Source organism: Perca fluviatilis, chromosome 8 (assembly GCF_010015445.1).
Source record: "Perca fluviatilis chromosome 8, GENO_Pfluv_1.0, whole genome shotgun sequence".
NCBI classification, from domain to species: Eukaryota; Metazoa; Chordata; class Actinopteri; order Perciformes; family Percidae; genus Perca; species Perca fluviatilis.
Window position 1 is genome coordinate 18443986 of NC_053119.1, and position 17841 is coordinate 18461826.

The 17841-nt window shown below is 40.4% G+C and overlaps 3 protein-coding genes across 5 annotated transcripts; all 3 read left to right on the forward strand.

Moving 5' to 3' along the window:
* Positions 1-499: 499 nt before the first annotated feature.
* Positions 500-6788, forward strand: kbtbd4 (kelch repeat and BTB (POZ) domain containing 4). 3 transcript variants are annotated; one of them, XR_005640112.1, is made up of 6 exons: positions 500-612; positions 2764-3238; positions 3369-3510; positions 3901-4007; positions 4126-5379; positions 6635-6788. XR_005640112.1 is itself a non-coding variant. In XM_039809562.1 (5 exons), exons 2-5 carry the CDS (start codon positions 2777-2779, stop codon positions 4984-4986), a joined length of 1572 nt encoding a protein of 523 aa, XP_039665496.1. In that variant the 5' UTR covers positions 500-612; positions 2764-2776; the 3' UTR covers positions 4987-5476. The 3 variants fall into 3 exon arrangements, 2 of the variants coding, with proteins under 2 accessions (XP_039665496.1, XP_039665497.1); XM_039809562.1 differs by lacking the exon at positions 6635-6788 and having other exon boundaries at positions 4126-5476; XM_039809563.1 differs by lacking the exons at positions 500-612; positions 6635-6788 and adding an exon at positions 663-2279 and having other exon boundaries at positions 4126-5476.
* A 13-nt stretch (positions 6789-6801) lies between these two features.
* Positions 6802-14185, forward strand: rapsn (receptor-associated protein of the synapse, 43kD). Its single transcript, XM_039809565.1, has 8 exons — positions 6802-7026; positions 7699-8037; positions 9640-9798; positions 10700-10798; positions 10957-11079; positions 11274-11327; positions 11725-11924; positions 12051-14185. The coding sequence occupies exons 1-8, from the start codon at positions 6802-6804 to the stop codon at positions 12121-12123; spliced, it is 1272 nt and encodes a 423-aa protein (XP_039665499.1). The 3' UTR covers positions 12124-14185.
* A 146-nt stretch (positions 14186-14331) lies between these two features.
* LOC120564516 (zinc-binding protein A33-like) lies at positions 14332-17839 on the forward strand. The gene is made up of 6 exons (XM_039809564.1): positions 14332-14764; positions 15505-15600; positions 15789-16019; positions 16792-16814; positions 16901-17019; positions 17102-17839. Exons 1-6 carry the CDS (start codon positions 14375-14377, stop codon positions 17650-17652), a joined length of 1410 nt encoding a protein of 469 aa, XP_039665498.1. The 5' UTR covers positions 14332-14374; the 3' UTR covers positions 17653-17839.
* Positions 17840-17841: the final 2 nt, after the last annotated feature.

Below are 17841 nucleotides of genomic sequence, written 5' to 3' on the forward strand. Positions count from 1 at the left end.
TGTGTGTGTGTGTGTGTGTGTGTGTGTGTGTGTGTGTGTGTGTGCAGAAAGACGCTGTTGTCTCCTGTAGTATGAGCAACTCATGAGTTAATTTAAAGATTCTGGTGAAAGATCCGAGTGAGTCACGACTCAAACAGGTATGGTGCTCAGTCAGTGTGCACTGTGAGAGGGGGAGTGACCAGCGGCTAGAGCGGCAAAAGCCAATGTGTGCTTCTTTTACCAACAATATCTTTTTAATTTCTAATCCAAACAACGTCAAATTTAGCACTTTGCAAGTTTGAAATCCATTGGGCTAACGGTTCGAGAGATATGCGCCACACAGACAGACAGAAAGACGTTCCTGCAATTTATAGATAGATAATAGATAGATAGATAGATAGATAGATAGATAGATAGATAGATAGATAGATAGATAGATAGATAGATAGATAGATAGATAGATGTCTACAGCATTATTTGCATTAGAAGTATCCTATTTCCAAAATAACAGTTGTAGTAACACAGCTCCACCACATGGAGGCAGCAGTTGATACCAGCGACTCGTTTCGTATCTGACCGATGAAAAAGTTTATTTACTTCCGGTGAAGAGTTCAGCTGCTTCTGGATATAAAGGTAACGACGATTGTTTACTTACTACTCTTTTTTTTTTTTTTTTTTTACGATTCTTTTGCCTCATTTTCAGTCCTAGTTATAACTCTACCTCCATGATATCGCGGTTGAATTGTGATTAAACGTTAGCCAGTTATCTAGCTGCTGTGGGCTGCTCTGTATAACCGTAATAAGGGAGTTGGTTTTCCTAGGATGGCGGAGGCATGTCCCGCCCTTCTCTGCTTTACTTTGCCTCTGATTGGCTTGCCTTGACATCCTCACCAGAAACCCACTCCTCTTGCCTAAACCTAACCAACCCAACCAACGGAGGCAACGAGTAGTAGCCAATCAGAGGGAGAGTAGGGCGAGTCATGCCATTGCCATCCTAGGATTTTGTTATTGTTGCTAACCGTAAACACAACACAGCTAGCGTTAGCCTCTCAGACAGAGCCTCTGACGTTAACTTAACAAACATAAAAACGTGTTTCATTTAACGTTAGCTCATTTAATAGCAACATAACCAAGCTTTGGAGCAGCTGCCTTGTGTTTTTGCATAATATAGCGATAAACACTCTTATCACATTCATTTTTAATGTAGCTAAAACTAATGCAGTGTAATTTAACAGTAGTGCAATAAGTATGACTTTTATAAAGGTGATAATGTTCATTTTTTGTTAAAACAGTTTCAGAGGGGTGTTAATTTAACTGTATGGTGATTTTGGAGTTTGTCGTTGTTTTGTATTGTGCTGTAACGTTACTGGTATGTGTGTAGTCTTTAGTTGAGATAAATGAGGTGGAGAAATGATTAGAAACACCTTTCAGCAAAATGCAATACAATTTAATACTACAGTCTCCAAAATTACCAATACATGATCAACACCAACGCTAGAGGGATAAATCAGGCGCACCGATTTTAGCGTATACTGTATACTGATAAATCGGCTGATAGGTAACAAGAAATTGCAGTATAGAAATGCCCAAATGTGTTTGACTCTGTCACCACTATTAAAGTCCACCAAAAAAAATCTCCTGTTCAGTACATATTATTGTCACTAAGAAAAAATCAATGCTGTTTATAGTTATATAACATATGGAGAAGATCAAATATCACAATATTTTTTTACCAAATATTGCAACAATATTGTAGGGTTGACTAGTGGTGCTTTCACTAAATATTTACACAATGAGATTTTTGACAATCATCAATAATGTGACTATAATGAGTGGGCAAATAATAGAACAGATAAAACAGTCAGGTACATTTAGAGAACTACATCACTTTACTGTAATGTAGCCTTAAAACCAGGAAAAGACAACATATGATATTACGACCAAAATCTAAGATAATATCTAGTCTCATCATAACAGTATTGATAAAATGGTCATCTATTGCCCAACCCTATGTTATAGTTTGTAAAATACTCTGATGTGAATAATGTTTCTGCTTAAACATGAATTTCCCACATAACAAGTTAAAAAAACAAGCTCTTTCTTTCTAATTGACAAATTCTTAATCCGGCCTTGCGCTAGTTTGTCCGGTGAAAGAGCAATGTGCATCAAGATGGTTAGCGTAGAAGAAACATAGGACAGTTTCAGTCATACACGTTTGAGCCTCAGTCAGACCCAGACTCATGCGGAGATGAGGAGTCTGTTGTGCACCAAATTCAGCGACAAGCAGATGTATCAGAATGGTATGTGTAGCTAGCTAGCATCTTATATTTGTTTATGTTGTTTGTTGTAACCATCAGTGGCTGACACAGCATTAGTAGTTGTGAAATATACAATAATATTGTTGTCTGTAATTACAAGTCCGCTCTGCGCTGGAGGTTTCAGATGTCTTTTCCATGCTTTTGCATATTAGACAGCGATTGGCTTTCAACGTTGTGACGTACCAAATCTAGCTTGCCCGGGACATGTTTGAATCTCTGATTTGTGTACACAGACATCTCCCCCTTCAGTAATGTTAAAAACACATATCTAGTGAGAAACTGCACAGATACAAGTCAGTATAGTCAACGTCGGACATCTTACAGGACATAAACATAAGAAAAACACATTTTTGAGTAGAGGGCATCTTTATTGTGTTTCGTATTAGACTGCATTAGTTTTAGATATATCTTATAAACTGGCAACTGAGTGTAAATGGATACAATGCTGTTTGGTGACTTTGTTTAGGCAAGCCGCAAAGATGGAGTCCAGCGAGGAGGGAGGCCTCAGTGTCGGGGGCTCTGTGGGAGAGGAGAACTACTTCCTGGGATACACCTTCACCGACCGCTCCCACTCCAGCCGGGTGGTGAAGAGCATCATGGACCTGTGTCTGGAGGACGGCCTGTTTGCTGATGTCACCATCACCGTGGACAGCAAAGAGTTTCACCTACACCGGCTGGTGCTCTCGGCACAGAGCAGTTTCTTCCGCACCATGTTCACCTCCAACCTCAAAGAGTCCCACAACCGCTCTATTGAGCTGAAGGATGTCAGCGCCACTGTCTTTCAGCTGCTGATTGACTACATCTACCACGGCACGATTAAACTGAGGGTGGAGGAGCTTCAGGACACCTATGAGATGGCAGATATGTACCAGCTGACTGCACTATTTGAGGAATGCTCCCGCTTCCTCTCACGCACAGTAGAGGTCAAGAACTGCCTGCAGGTGAGTCACTGTTTTCACAAGCCTCTGCTGCTTGATAATATATGTATGTATACATATTAATATATGTATGTTTATATATATATATAATTGTGTAGTATCAGTTTAATGATTACTGATTGTTTTTGCCCAGGTGATGTGGCTTGCAGACAGACACAGTGACCAGGAGTTGTATACTGCAGCCAAGCATTGTGCTAAAATCCACCTGGCCCAGGTGCATCAGACTGAAGAATTTCTTAATCTGCCTCTCTGTCTGCTCTTGGACATCATCAAAGGTATTACCCATCGCTGTCCTATGTGTCTCTATGTGCCAAAACGTCTGAAACAGTGTTGTTCCATTTACTACAAGACATTTGCTGTATTGTTTAAATTACTCCTTGCCAAATCATAATGGCTAGCAGTGACGACATCATACATCATTTGTAATTAGCTTAAACATGCAGCAGTTATAGTCCTGTCACCTTGAATACACATGTTATGGGGCGTCATGGTAGCTGAATGGTAAAGCAAATTAGGAAATTAGCCAACCGCCCCCCTTGTTTCTTGTCTGCCTCTTCACTTCACTGCCACTATCCAACAGAGGGGAAATGCCAAAGAAATAATATGAATTGTATTAATCTGACTCGCGAGGTCTGTCTCTTTGTCTTGTGTTTGTTTGTGTTCAGATGGAGTTCCGAGCTCCCAGAATCCAACAATGGCCATCGAGTCGTGGATAAACCACAACAAGGTAGAGAGAGAGGAGTTTTCTTGTATCCTCCAAGAAAATCTCAAGGTAACATTCTTTCGTCTAGAGCTGAAAAATATTTTTAAAGAGGGTGCTCTCATTTGATGTCTGCTGTAATTATTTGTATCTCTGATGTCTGATATGTCTTTGTCTTGTATGTCTACAGGAAATCGGGGAAAATGTCCACATTTACCTGATTGGTAAAGAGGAGGCGCGGACTCACTCCCTGGCTGTGTCGCTTCACTGTGACGAGGACGATGCGATCAGCGTAAGCGGCCAGAACAGTTTATGCCATCAGATCACTGCAGCCTGTAAACACGGAGGTGACCTGTATGTGGTGGGGGGGTCCATCCCTCGCCGCATGTGGAAGTGCAACATGCACACCATGGACTGGGAGCGCTGCGCCCCACTGCCCAGAGACCGCCTCCACCATACAATGGTCTCTGTCTCTAGTGAGGACGCTATCTACTCTCTAGGAGGTAAGACGTTGCAGGACACACTTTCTAACGCCGTCATCTATTACACAGTGAAGGACAACATGTGGACAGAGACCAGCCAGCTGGACACTGCAGTGTCCGGGGCTGCCGGTGTAAACCTGGGAGGTACCATCTACCTGCTTGGAGGGGAGGAGAATGACATGGACTTTTTTACTAAGCCGTCTCGACTGATTCAGTGCTTTGACACCGCCTCCCAGAAGTGCCAGATCAAACCTTACATGCTACCGTTCGCGGGATGCATGCACGCTGCTGTTCACATGGATGTGATCTTCATCGTAGCAGAGGGAGACTCCCTGGTGTGCTACAACCCTCTGCTGGAGAGCTTCACCCGCCTGCGCTTCCCTGAGGTGTGGAGCTGCGTTCCTTCACTGTGGAAGGTGGCCAGCTGTAACGGTTGCATATACGTCTTCCGGGACAAATGTAAGAAAGGTGACGCAAACACGTTGAAGTTTAACCCGGCCACATCTGTCGTCTCGGTTATCAGAGGTATAAAAATCCTCCTCACAAACTGGCAGTTTGTTTTGGCCTAAACCAGCCTCCGGATGTTCATAATGTGGTCCACACAGCTGCCACGGAGGAATCAGGGAAGACTGTTGGATAACTTACCATGACTTCACTGTTTAGACATCCTGTGAGGAGACCTGCTTTAAATGTATTTACTCAGCTGGTTTCTTTGTCACTCATTCCATTGTGACACCAGACCAGTAAAAACAGTTCAGCGGTGTGTGTCTTTTTCCTCTATTATTCCAGTGTTTCTCATTGTGGACACTTAGAAGTAGCTGAGAAGTCAAACAATTGAAGTCATTGACAATTGATGCTGTAACCAGTGATGAACTAATCAACATTGTTTCCTGTGCACGGCTTGTTTATTGACACGCATGACCAACTTCGGTGTAAAAACATAAAACATCCTTCGGTATATCGTAAGTAAATAAATGTATCATGATGTTGTAGGTTAAATATTCTCAGATGTCAAATGTGCATAAACATGATAACAGAGGATGTTTTCTAACTTTTCAATTTTTCACAGTTTCTTGTCTTGAGATTGTATTTTTTGATGTTCATGTTCAACCGAAATCAAAAATGGGAAATATCGCTGTAGCTACTGTACAAGCTGTCACTGTTGTTCTGATATTTATGGCCCTTTAGCCTTTATGCATTAACCATGTATTACCAGAGATTTAGGATCTTTCATTCTTGCAATTATACAGTGATGCATTTAGAAATGGTGTGCTTTGTTGTGGCGTAGCTATTGGAATCTTTGCCACAACAAAGACATAACTCCTAACAGTATTTATCTTTGGATTGGTAATGCATCTTGTGAATGGCGAGGTGGTAAAGGTGCCTGTTTTGTCCTTGGGGGAGGAAAAGGGGAGTTGAAGGAGAGAAAGCTACTACAGAGAGGCCAAAACTTTGATCCCATTGATGTGTTGCAGGAGGCTGTGCAGCTGAAACCCAAGCCCAGTAACATGTCAGACTTTGTGAACTATTCTAGGCATCAGTTGCTGACGCCAAGATGAGGGGTGGGGGTTTCTGGGGGCACATATGCGCCTCCATAAGAACTCGCAATAGGAACTGATGGCCGCTACGAGCACCATCTGACATGCAGTCGCTTAACGTTGGGCAATAACGCTGTTTATAGCCCCCATATCACAGTTCACAGTCCCACATGTGAGAGTCTGGTGAGATCAATTTGTGGATGTGTGTTTAATGCTCCAGAGGGTTGTAATGTGTAAATGTGTAGTCCAGTGTTTGGTCAGTGAGTGAGGTTTAGTGCAAAGGTAGATCGCTAGGAGCTGTAGTGACCTTGGGACTGCTTGCTGAGGGAAGGACAGAATTCCTGAAGGGACACATGGTCTAGAGTGACAAGGCCATCTGCTGTAGCGCCAGCAGTAGGAGGAAGGTGGAGGGGGTTGGACATAGGGGTGGGGGGGTTGAGAATTCCTTTTGCTGGGGTGTGGAGGGAGCAGATATTCTGGGATATCACTGCTAGCACTCCGCCGGGAAACGTGTTTCTTTGGCATTTTTCAAGCGGAAATCTGAGGGAGAATTTTTGAACACTTGATGGTGAGAGGGGATCATTGCAGGGTTAAATGGGGAAGATATTTTTCTGGCTCTCCGCGAAGCGACTGGTGATAATGGTCTTGGTGTGTTGCCGTTTTACTTTGGTGGATCCAGTTTCCTCTCCATCTCAGCACAGCCGGAGCTGAGAGAGCGGGATCTGGCAGGACTTCTGGCAGCGGCCTCTCGGAGGATCGTCTTCAAGGGATCTTCTTCGGAGTTGTTCTGTGCATGGCAAGGATCTACTTTCTTGCTGCCTCACTGAAATTGCATGGCCTAAACGAATGAATATTTTTATGAGGCGCCTTGCACCAGAGATGGGCCAGGACCAAACCAAGCAGCAGATAGAGAAGGGCCTGAGGTTGTATCAGTCCAATCAGACAGACAAAGCCCTGCATGTCTGGACAAAAGTGCTGGAGAAGACCTCAGATCCTGGAGGGAAGTTTCGGGTGTTGGGGTGCCTGATCACAGCTCACTCAGAAATGGGAAAATATAAAGATATGCTCAAGGTAAGTCTCCTAAATAACAGTGTGCTACATTACATAACTTTAATAACTTTTTTTCCCCTTGCGGGATTAATAAAATATGTCACAATAAAAATCTAGTTAAGTAACCAATTTATATATATATATATAATCAGTGTCCTACTCTAAATATCTGTGTTGTCATTTGGTTTAGATAATTCATAAAGACATTTCTCACATTTTTACTATTGTGTGATCGTATTTTGTTATGCAACCAGCAATGTGTGTGCCACTAAATATCCCATTGATTTTATGTCATCATTATCTCCACTCAGGAGTGGTACAGTTTGTGCTGTAGTAGCATTTTAACACTTCTACAACGTCCAAGTGACTATTGAACAAGAAGAGGTCAAAGGTCACCCTCTTGGTTCCATTTACAGTAATCTTGAGAAGCATGGGTTAATTTGTGGCTTCCACACGACGCTGAGTAAATAAGTGCCCTGCAACCCGAGTATCAGTGTGGGGTGTCTTGTTGACATAACCATCTTTATTCAAGCAGCACCCACTCTCTTTCACCCCGCTTTAATGAGGACTTAATAAAGTAGAGGCCTCATGTCTTTCTAATTATATATATTTTTTCAATAAACCTTTTTATTTAGTATCTATTTAAATTGATTCACAATTTGCCATCACCTCACACTCACTCTCTCTTCGCAGTACGCTCTAGATCAAATCGACACAGCCAGAGAAATGGAGGACCCAGACTACCTGACGGAGGGCTACCTGAACTTGGCGCGCAGCAACGAGAAGCTGTGCGACTTCCAGAAAACTGTGTCCTATTGTAAGACCTGCTTAAACATGCAGGGAACCACTGTCAGCCTGCAGCTCAACGGCCAGGTATGTCTTAGCATGGGCAATGCCTTCCTGGGCCTCAGTGTCTTCCAGAAAGCTTTGGAGAGCTACGAGAAGGCCCTTCGCTACGCACACAACAACGATGACAAGATGCTGGAGTGCAGAGTCTGCTGCAGTCTGGGAAACATCTATGTCCACCTTAAGGTATAAAATCAGTGAGATTAGATTTTTCTGAAAGCTTTTGATCATTTTAATGTGTGCTGCACTGCAGATACTACCTCCTAGTCTTTGCTCAGCATTACCTTTTGACTAAATGTCTTCAAAATGTGTTCTTGTATCACATAATAAAATACAAGGAGTCTGATTAAGAACCTTTCCTTTCCTGTAAAAAAAATAAATACTTTGATCGTGGCAGACTTCTCAGGTATTTTGATTGGGTGAAACATGCATTGGACTGCACGTGTGTCTTGATTGCGCAATCAATACTGATGTTGCCAAACGTGTTTGCGGTCGGAGTATGACAACGCTGCCGAGCATCCAAGCAAACATCATCAATGGTTAGCTCATGTGGGACAGGGCATTGTGAAACAAGGGCGGAGTGAGTTGGCTGGCCGGCGGGGGGCTCATGTAGTACCCTTGACATCAGAGATTTGTAAGAGTAATCCCTCGGCTTCCTAGGGAGGATTGGTTTCAATGGGATTGTGATGAAGTGGCGTTTGAAGAATGCTCTCATATGTCTCGTTATTTTATGAAACAATTGGAGACACGTATATCAAAAATACAAATTTTCTAAAAGGTTCTTTGTTTAAATACTGTTAAAGGTTGAATTGTCTTAGGAAGGAATGACAAACCAAAAAGTCCATGCCGGTAGTTTCTAAATAGAATGTCTAAGACACTGCCATTTGTGGGCAAGGTCTTACTCATCAACAGTGTTGTAATGTAACGGAGTACAAATACTTCGTTACTGTACTTATGTAGAAATTTCACGTATCTGTACTTTACTTCGCTATTTAAATTTATGCCAACTTTCACTTTTACTCCACTACATTTCCTGGATAAAATGTATACTTTAACTTTTTTTATATTTCCACTAAGCATCTTCGTTACTCGTTATTAAAAAATAAAATTAGAAGAAATGTGTGCGACTGCAATAAGGGAGGGTTTGGCGAATCACTGCTCCTAGATTGCATTACCCGCGCTCCCGCGCCACCTATCTGCTTCAGCTTTGTTTGTTGCTAAAGGAGGAGGAGGACGCACAACTGAAACCGCCACAAAAGCACGAGCACCTACTGGAGGACCTCCCGTTATCGTAGAGACGCACCACCCCAGCGATAGCGGTGAACTCGGTGAACAGGGTGGTGGTGAAGATAACGTCATACACCCGTGGCGTGATTTGCAAGAAATGTTTCCGTACATTGATGTCAGCTCTAAAAATATGCTGTTTGTTCTTTAAATTTAAGAGAATTGTGCCTGAAAAGTCCTAGAAAAGAATGTGATTTTGATTTGATGAGTGAGATTAAGAAGATATGGGAACCCTGAAAATGCTTTATGCTTTACTATAAGAAAGCCACAATAAAGTTCACAATAAAAGTTCTAACCGCTTGCTTTAAAAAAAAAAAGAAAATTACTTTTGATACTTAAGTACAGTATATATCAGATACTTTAAGACTTTTACTTAAGTAATATTCTAAAAGGTAACTTTCACTTCTACCAAAGTCTTTTTCTAGTACGATACTTGTACTTTTACTCAAGTATTGCTTTCTAGTACTTTATACAACACTGCTCATCAATAACCTCTTCCAACAGGACTATGAGAAAGCCCTGTTCTTTCCCTGCAAAGCAGCTGAGCTGGTCAATGACTACGGCAAGGGTTGGAGCCTCAAGTATCGAGCCATGAGCCAGTACCACATGTCTGTCGCCTACAGGAAACTGGAGCGCCTGCCAGACGCCATGGAGTGCTGTGAGGTATCGTTTTATAACCGTCTAACACACGATAACAGTCATCATAGACGGGACTCACCCCCACAAAGACAAACTTGCATAACTTGTGAAGAATGTGACAGTTTTTGTTTCCTCACAAAGTCGCTGTCCCCTGATGTGTTTGTCCGTTTTGATGTCAGAGCTGAAGAAACAGTAGATGTTGCGCTGCTGACAGGTGCAAGCACCAGTTGTTCTGTTGTACAAGGCCTTGACAAAAATATGCTCACAGAGGCACTGGTTTAAAGTGTTAATGAAGAGGGTGGCTTTGGTCTTTACTCTGTTCTAATTATGTACTGAGGGTGAAAAATAACTTGATGTCATTGCCTTGGAGTGCAAAAGTAAAGTAACAAGACAGCAGGATGCATTTCAGATTTATTACCAAACGCATTTAGACAAACAACTTACAAATGTAGTCATATTTACAATACCAGAGTACAAAAGGAGTCCTAAAGGTGAAACAACATCTTACGTTTTGCATCACTTATCAGTCTGGTTTTATTTGAAAATATCTTGAAACTGCTAAATGAAATAATATGCCATTTGTAAAAGTTTCAATATGACCGTCGGTTTCAGGGTTCGCACATCTTTTTATTATAAACAACTCTCTGCTTAATGCTCTCATCCACAGAATGTTTGTTTTTGAGTTAAACGTACCCAATGAAATATTTGCATCCATATCAGGCTTTATTTTAGAAGGCATATTATACATTATGTTACTGTATAGTTTAATACTGCCATTCAATTTAAATGTATCTGCTAATTAAAAACAACCTAACTAACTTGAAAGTCCAATTTCCAAATGATCCACAATGATTTTCCATCATTAGAATTTGGTCTCACAGGTGAGGGGGCCAGACTCTAAAACCCCTGTCTTCCACTTGAACAGGAATCTATGAAGATTGCTCTGCAGCACGGTGACCGTCCTCTGCAGGCTCTGTGCTTACTAAACTTTGCAGACATACACCGCTGCAGGCGTGACGCTGATGTAAGGTGCCACCATTTGTGCAGACTTATCTTTTGATTTATATATTTTTGCATTTCTCATAGAAAGTTTTGACTCAACTTAGTATTTACCTTACACTGTTTGTTGCTCTGGCATCTATATGGGGAGCTTTATTTTGGCATTTTACTTCATCCATCTAGAAAGCATTCCCTCGCTACGAGTCTGCACTGGGTATCATGACTGAGATCGGAAACCGTCTCGGACAATCACAAGTCTACCTGGGAGTTGCAAAGTGTTGGCTTCTGCAGAAAGAATTTGACAAGGTACCATATATATATATATATATATATATATATATATATATATATATATATATATATATATATATATATATATCTCACAGTCTTATGACTGATATAATTGTTGTATTGTTTCTCATATAATAATAATGTAAACAATAATGTAGTAATTATGTAATGTAATTGTGACACACCCTGTCTCAATGTTTATTTCTCAGGCTCTTGATTCTTTGCAGCGAGCACAGGAATTGGCAGATGGGATGGGAAACAAGGTAACTGATGTTACACAGGATACATGTAGAGCTGCAACTATTAGTCGATTAATCATTAAGTCATTTGACAGAATTAATCTGCAACTTGTTTAATAATCGAATAATAACTTTAGTCTTTTTTTAAGCAAAAATGCTTTGTCACACGATTGTAATCTGAATATCTTTGGGGTTTTTGACTACTGGTTGGGCAAAACAAGACATTTTGAAGACATCAACTTTTTTTTTTTTTTTTTTTACATTAAAATGATTACCTTTAGTAATGTTTAGTTTCAGCCCAGCCCCACACACTAGCCTGGGAACCAGAAGAATCTGCCCAGCTCATGTTTAAATTTGCTCAGGCAGATATAAGGCAGAGTCTACATATCACGTTGTCTTTTTTTCTGATTTGTATCTTAAGCTGTGTACGCTAAAGGTGCACTGCCTGAGTGAAGGGATTTATCGGAGCCGGGGGCAGCAGGAGGAGCTCAGAGAGCAGGTGGTGAAGTTCCTGCAGTGTGTCGAGGAGCTGGAGCTCTACTGCGGCATGTGTGGAGAGTCCATCGGGGACAGGGACCAAAAACTGCAGGCCTTACCCTGTTCCCACATTTTCCATCTCAAGTAGGTGTTTTAGCGTACTATTTAAAAAATTTTGGCAAACATTTCAGAAATGTGTATTTCTTTATTTTAACAGGCTTACAAGCTGACAGATAAAGCTGTTGACACTCGGCTGCTTTATCCTTTCAGGTGTCTGCAGACAAACGGGACAAAGGGTTGTCCTAAATGTTTCAAGTCCTCAATGAAACCTGGATTTGTGTGATTGTGAGACTGTGTTTGTGCGTTGGATCCGCAGACACAGCGTGAAGCCTCCCAGGCTCCTGACTGATCTGAGAGAAGCAGGCAGCCTCGGGATGTGCTGAAGATGTTTGAGGAGTAATAATTCACTGCTCTGTGAAGAGGATGCTGAACCGAACCCAGAGTGTGGCTCTGAGGACACATTCAAGGCATCCATCTTATTAACAGACATCAGTCTGTGAGTTACAGCTGGCTGAGGAGGTATAAACGACAGTGTTACATTTTAATTCAAGCTGCAGAAGAAAGAGCCTATATTGTCTCTGATGACTGGACTTTTTGTTGCAGAATTTAAATCTAGAGGAATATGGACCGTCCAAAGAGCATTTATAACTTGTCATTGCTATTTCATGCATTAGAATTGTTTTTCGTAAATCAAGATGAAATGATCTTCAGTGATCTGAGTCGCAGGGTTTGTTGTTCATAGTCTGATTACCTTTTACACAACATCCACTTTTTCTTTTATCAACAATTTTTTTTTATCAGAACACAGAGCCATTTCTGAATTTAACTAATTTCATACATGGTATATTTATTATTGTATTCATGTACATTCTATTCTCATGTTAATTTGTTTAAAAGGTTTGATTTATTTGAGGTGTTTTGTAAAACCTAAAATGCGCTAAAATCTCTTAACCATTCAAAAACTAGTATGTCTTTACAGAACAGGTTCATGCAGCTGTTTCTTTCCTTATTCACTGAGATTAAGGAGCCGGATCAACACACATTGTGTTCATAGAAATTCCTTTTCTGTCCATGTTTTACTCTTAAGTCTGACATCAACGTATTGTTGCAATTTAAGGACAAATATCGTTGAGAAGGAAACCTATTGGGAAAGGATCTTCTTTGACCAATTACACACTTGTCAGATAACTATTTAGAGGAGATACAGTATGTTTTAATGTAGTGTTTTCATTTGTAGTCATGTAAATATTGATTGGTAAAATGTCAGTAGTCAGATTGAGATCATTTACTTGCAGAGGCATTGTAAGGTGGTTTTAGGGAGAAAGCCAAAAAAAACTATCACTTCAGTTAATGTTGCATGTATTTACAATGCCAAGCAGCACAGGATTACATCAAATGATGTATCCATGTAACTTTATTTACTTATTTCGGAATTGTTTATTATAGTATTTCTTAATATTCAGTGGCTTTTATCATTCATATTCCTTATATATTTGTTCAATTTATTTGAGATATATTGTGATTTGGGACAAAAAAAAAAAGCCATGTCAAATAAAAATCATTGTGGCTGAAACAAGGTTTTTTATATACAGTCGGTTTTCCTCAAACTGTAAACGCTTACTAAATTTTAGTAAGACTAGTTGCAGTGTACAAAAGTACTCTTTTAAAAAACCTTGATGTGAAACACATAAGTTCAATCATATGGTGAAAACAGGATAAATTGTTGGTGCTGCGGGGACAAAATCATTTCTTTATTAACCCTTTTTGAAACATTCATAATGAAAGCAAACTTATATAACCGAACTTGAGGAATAAACACAATACTGCAGCTTTAAAACATGAAGTATTTTGTACTCTCTCTATACAACGTGAGTAGGTTGACAGCATGAGAAGAGAGACCAACACATTTACTTTTACTGCACAAGCACTTATGTTTCTCACACATCACTGCTGGACCTCACTTTCTGAACAGCGCCTGGTTCTTGTTTGAGGTCCCTGCATCGAATATAATGTTGATTCACTGTCTGTTTACCTGTAGTACAGCCAATGTCAAACTCTTGTAAAGCATGGACATTGTCTATACTTTTTATTCTTGGTTCTGGGGTATAAATAAGATCATCATTCATCTTTAACTACCTCTGTTTTTGCCTCTAAGCTTTGCCCTCAGAGGATTAATGCAGCAATAACACAACATTTAACTACATGTAGAATTATGTTTTTCTAGACATCATGTTGATACAATCATGGTTTAATGTCTGACTAAAATGCATTGTTAATATATTTATGCATTGAGTCAAACCATGTTACTTTGTTGAATATGGAAAATAAAGTGCACCGAAAGTGAATGTCTCTTATTTCACACGCACACGGTTTTGACATAGTATGTGGAATGCGCATTTAACCAGTCGTACTAGTTTGCCAGCATTTTTAGAAGTTTCAACCAAGCGTTAAGGGTTGTACCGCCTAGTCACAACAGCTCAGGGGAAGGAAGGACGTTTTCCTGTCACCTCACTTCACAAGAACCCTTAAGCCTGATGGCAGCGATTTCATTCTCTGAAGAGGATTTACTTTGTCCTCAATGCTCTGAGATTTATTACCTTCCTGTTCTCCTAAAATGTGGCCACAATATTTGCAGAGTTTGTTTACAGAAGTTCTGGGAATGGAAAGGATGTCGAGAATGTCCTGTGTGTCGCTCTGTGTCTGTCCCTCAGAGGCCTCCTATCAATTTGCTACTAAAGATAGCTGCGGACGAATATCAAGTGCAAAAGACAAGCAGGAATCAACAAGTTTGCCTTCTTCACAATGAGAAGCTGAAACTTTTTTGTCAGAATGACGAAGTGCTCATCTGTCTCGTCTGCCAATCGTCAAAACAGCATAAAGTTCACGAGTGCTGTCCAGTGGAGGAGGGGGCCCAACAGAGAAAGGTAAAAATAGAAACAGAAGAAACACAATTAGTTATCTGTGAGAGCAAGGATGTGTTGCTACTGTGGTTTTTTTTTTTTTTTTTTTTGGTGTAGAAGGGGATTTAATAGGGCTGCAACTAACAACTACTTTTTGTTTTCTCAATTAATTGATTTATCATTTAGTCTGTAAAAAGTGTCCATCACAATATCCCAGACCAACCAGTCTGAAATTGTGTTAACGATTACATAAAACAGAAAAGCAGCTAATCAATTATCAGGGAAATCATTGCAAATAAATATTTGGTCTATCGACTAAGAGATTCATTGTTACAGCTCCCAGACTCTTAAAGGTGCTCTAAGCGATGTAACGTGTTTTTAAGGCTACATTTTTTGTCATATACAGCAAACATCTCCTCACTATCCGCGTGCTGCCTGTCCCCTAAACACACTGTAAAAAAACACGGTCTCTGTAGACAGCCCAGGCTCCACAAACGGCAACAAAAACAAACTGGCCAACCTGCACCACCAAACATAAACAGTCTTCCAGCAATCCAGCCAATAACCGACAAGAAGGATTTGGGGGTGGGAGTTGGGGGTTAGTGTGCAGAAGCATGGAAGGGAGGGAGAGGGGACGGGATGAGGAGGAGGGAGGGGCGAGCTAGCCTCATTTTGTTTGAAAATACTTCAACAAGGTCAACAAGAAGTGCCGTCACCCAACATCGTTTAGAGCACCTTTAATTAACCTTTTTTTAACATTTCAGACAGAAATTTCAGCCATGCTGGAGTCCTTGAGGGAAAAGCTCAGAATACTAAACAAGACCAAAGCACACTGGGAGGAAACCAAAAACTATATACAGGTAAGAGTTATTTATTGTGCGTATGAGTTTTGTTGTACATCTACTCGCAGTTATATTTCACTATTTATGGAGCTTAACTGTTGGACATTTAAATTCTGAATCTTTAGTGTTAAATTTACTTTCGGCCCAAAAATCATCAACATATATTTGATTTACTGTCAAAATAACCAGCTCTCTCAACATTACAGAGCCAAGCTTATCAAGTTGAGGAAGCGATTAAGGAGGAGTTTGAGAATCTACGCCGGTTTTTTCAGGAGCAGGAAAACAGTAGACTGAAGGTGCTTAAACAGGAAGAGGAAATTAAAACCCAGGTGATGTGTGAGAAGTTGGAAAACATCAAGGGCCAGATCAAAACGCTCTCTTCCACCATCAGTGATATTGAGGAAGCCCTCAGAGCGAAGGACTTACCATTTCTACAGGTACATTTACAACCATTATGTACAACAATATACTGTATACAACAATATATCAAGCATATAAAAAAATATCCAAAATAGTTGAGTACACAAAAGGAAATCTTTTAACAAAAAAGTTTGTTTCACCACTATGGACATATAGGCCTACATCATACTTTTCTAATAACATACACATAAAATCCACAAAACTCAATTAACAGCTTCATTTAATAACCCTTTATTGTCTGAGCCTGAAGTCAAATCAAGAATATGAAACATTTGAAGTAAACTTCCATATTTTGAAGTTAGATATATTTAAGGTATAGTTTGTTGATAGTTGTCCACATTCTTGACAATAACATAAATGTATGTTAGTGTATGTTAATAAAAAAAAAAAAAATCATCTGTATTTACTTGTACAGTGGTGTTTTGAGCTAAATGTTAACGACAGCTTGTTAACACATTCACAATGACAATGCTAACATGTTAATGTTTTAGGTAAAGTTTACCATGTTCACCGTTTTAGTTTAATGGGTTAGCATGCACATAATGTTTTCCAGGTATTTGGTCATAAACCAAAATGTTTCCTTTCATGTTTGTACTATAAACATCCGACTGGGATCAAAACTTTGCCCATTTAAATCATTTTGTGTTTTAGTGTCAGTGTGCAGGTGTTACTTTTTTATCACTGCTGATTTTCCCAAAGCCTTGAACCTACATGTGATGTGCATATAGCTACCCACCTGACATTTTGTTAAATGATTTTTTTTTCCCCACTTTGTTTCGGTAACTTAAGGACTACAAGCAGACAAAGAAGAGGTATGCATTACTCACTATCTCCCAAAATGAATACCAACTGTCCCCTCTCCATAACACAATGTAGTGATTACTTCAACATGTTTCAGGGCCAAAAGCAACATTCAAGAGCCAGAGTGTATCAGAGATATCCTGATCAACTCTGCAAAGCATCTGGGATTACTGAGGTTTGGAATTTGGAAGAAGATGGCCAACATCGTCACATGTGGTAGGTGAACAGACAATGCCTTAAAAAGGTAAAGTTTACGATTTACTATTTTCAATGTACTGAATTTTGTTTATACTTTCAGTTCCCATCACCCTGGATCCAAACACTGCCCAGTCCAACTTAAAGTTCTCTGGAGAGTTGACCTGTGTACAATACAGCAGTAAGCAGCTCCTACCTGACAACCCCGAACGCTGCACCAGCCGTGTGTGTGTGCTTGGAGCGAACGGCTTCACATCCGGGAAGCACAGCTGGACCGTGGAGGTGGGCCAGGGCAAAGACTGGTACATTGGAGTGGCACAAGAGTCCATCAAGAGGAAGAGTAGCGTCTTCCTCAACCCGAGCGAGGGTTTCTGGGTGATCGGCCTTTGCAATGGAGACTCATTCTGGGCCCAGACCTCACCTCGCACTAAGCTCGTGATGAAGCAGATGCCTGAGAAGATCACGGTACAGCTGGACTTTGACAAAGGAAAGGTCGTTTTCATCAACGCTGCTGATTTGACAACAATACACACATTCAAAGACAAATTTACAGAGAGGATTTTCCCCTACTTCTCCCCTGGATTGTGTGCAATGGGGGAAATGTCCATCCCACTGACAATCTGTCCTCTGACAGTAACGGTGTGTGTAGGGTAGAGTCACATACAGGAAAACACATGGCACTAGAGTTGAAGAAGACTGTTTGTTGAGTGTGTGCAACAGGTGCTACAACTGACAAAAATAAGGAACACGTTGCATAGTTTCAATTTAAAAAATTCAGCAGCAAATTGTATATTACCAAACTGTGTCCAATGAAGGTTAGAAAGACAACATACTGTATATTTG

Bases quoted from the DNA above. Each gene is read 5' to 3' on its own strand.
- kbtbd4 (XM_039809562.1), top strand. From the start codon at position 2,777: ATGGAGTCCAGCGAGGAGGGAGGCCTCAGTGTCGGGGGCTCTGTGGGA. The intron at 3,239-3,368 runs GTGAGTCACTGT...GTTTTTGCCCAG, and splicing joins AGGTCAAGAACTGCCTGCAG to GTGATGTGGCTTGCAGACAG. The intron at 3,511-3,900 runs GTATTACCCATC...GTTTGTGTTCAG, and splicing joins GCTCTTGGACATCATCAAAG to ATGGAGTTCCGAGCTCCCAG.
- LOC120564516 (XM_039809564.1), top strand. From the start codon at position 14,375: ATGGCAGCGATTTCATTCTCTGAAGAGGATTTACTTTGTCCTCAATGC. The intron at 15,601-15,788 runs GTAAGAGTTATT...TCAACATTACAG, and splicing joins AAACCAAAAACTATATACAG to AGCCAAGCTTATCAAGTTGA. The intron at 17,020-17,101 runs GTAGGTGAACAG...TTATACTTTCAG, and splicing joins GGCCAACATCGTCACATGTG to TTCCCATCACCCTGGATCCA.
- rapsn (XM_039809565.1), top strand. From the start codon at position 6,802: ATGAATATTTTTATGAGGCGCCTTGCACCAGAGATGGGCCAGGACCAA. The intron at 7,027-7,698 runs GTAAGTCTCCTA...CTCTCTTCGCAG, and splicing joins AATATAAAGATATGCTCAAG to TACGCTCTAGATCAAATCGA. The intron at 11,925-12,050 runs GTAGGTGTTTTA...TTATCCTTTCAG, and splicing joins TCCCACATTTTCCATCTCAA to GTGTCTGCAGACAAACGGGA.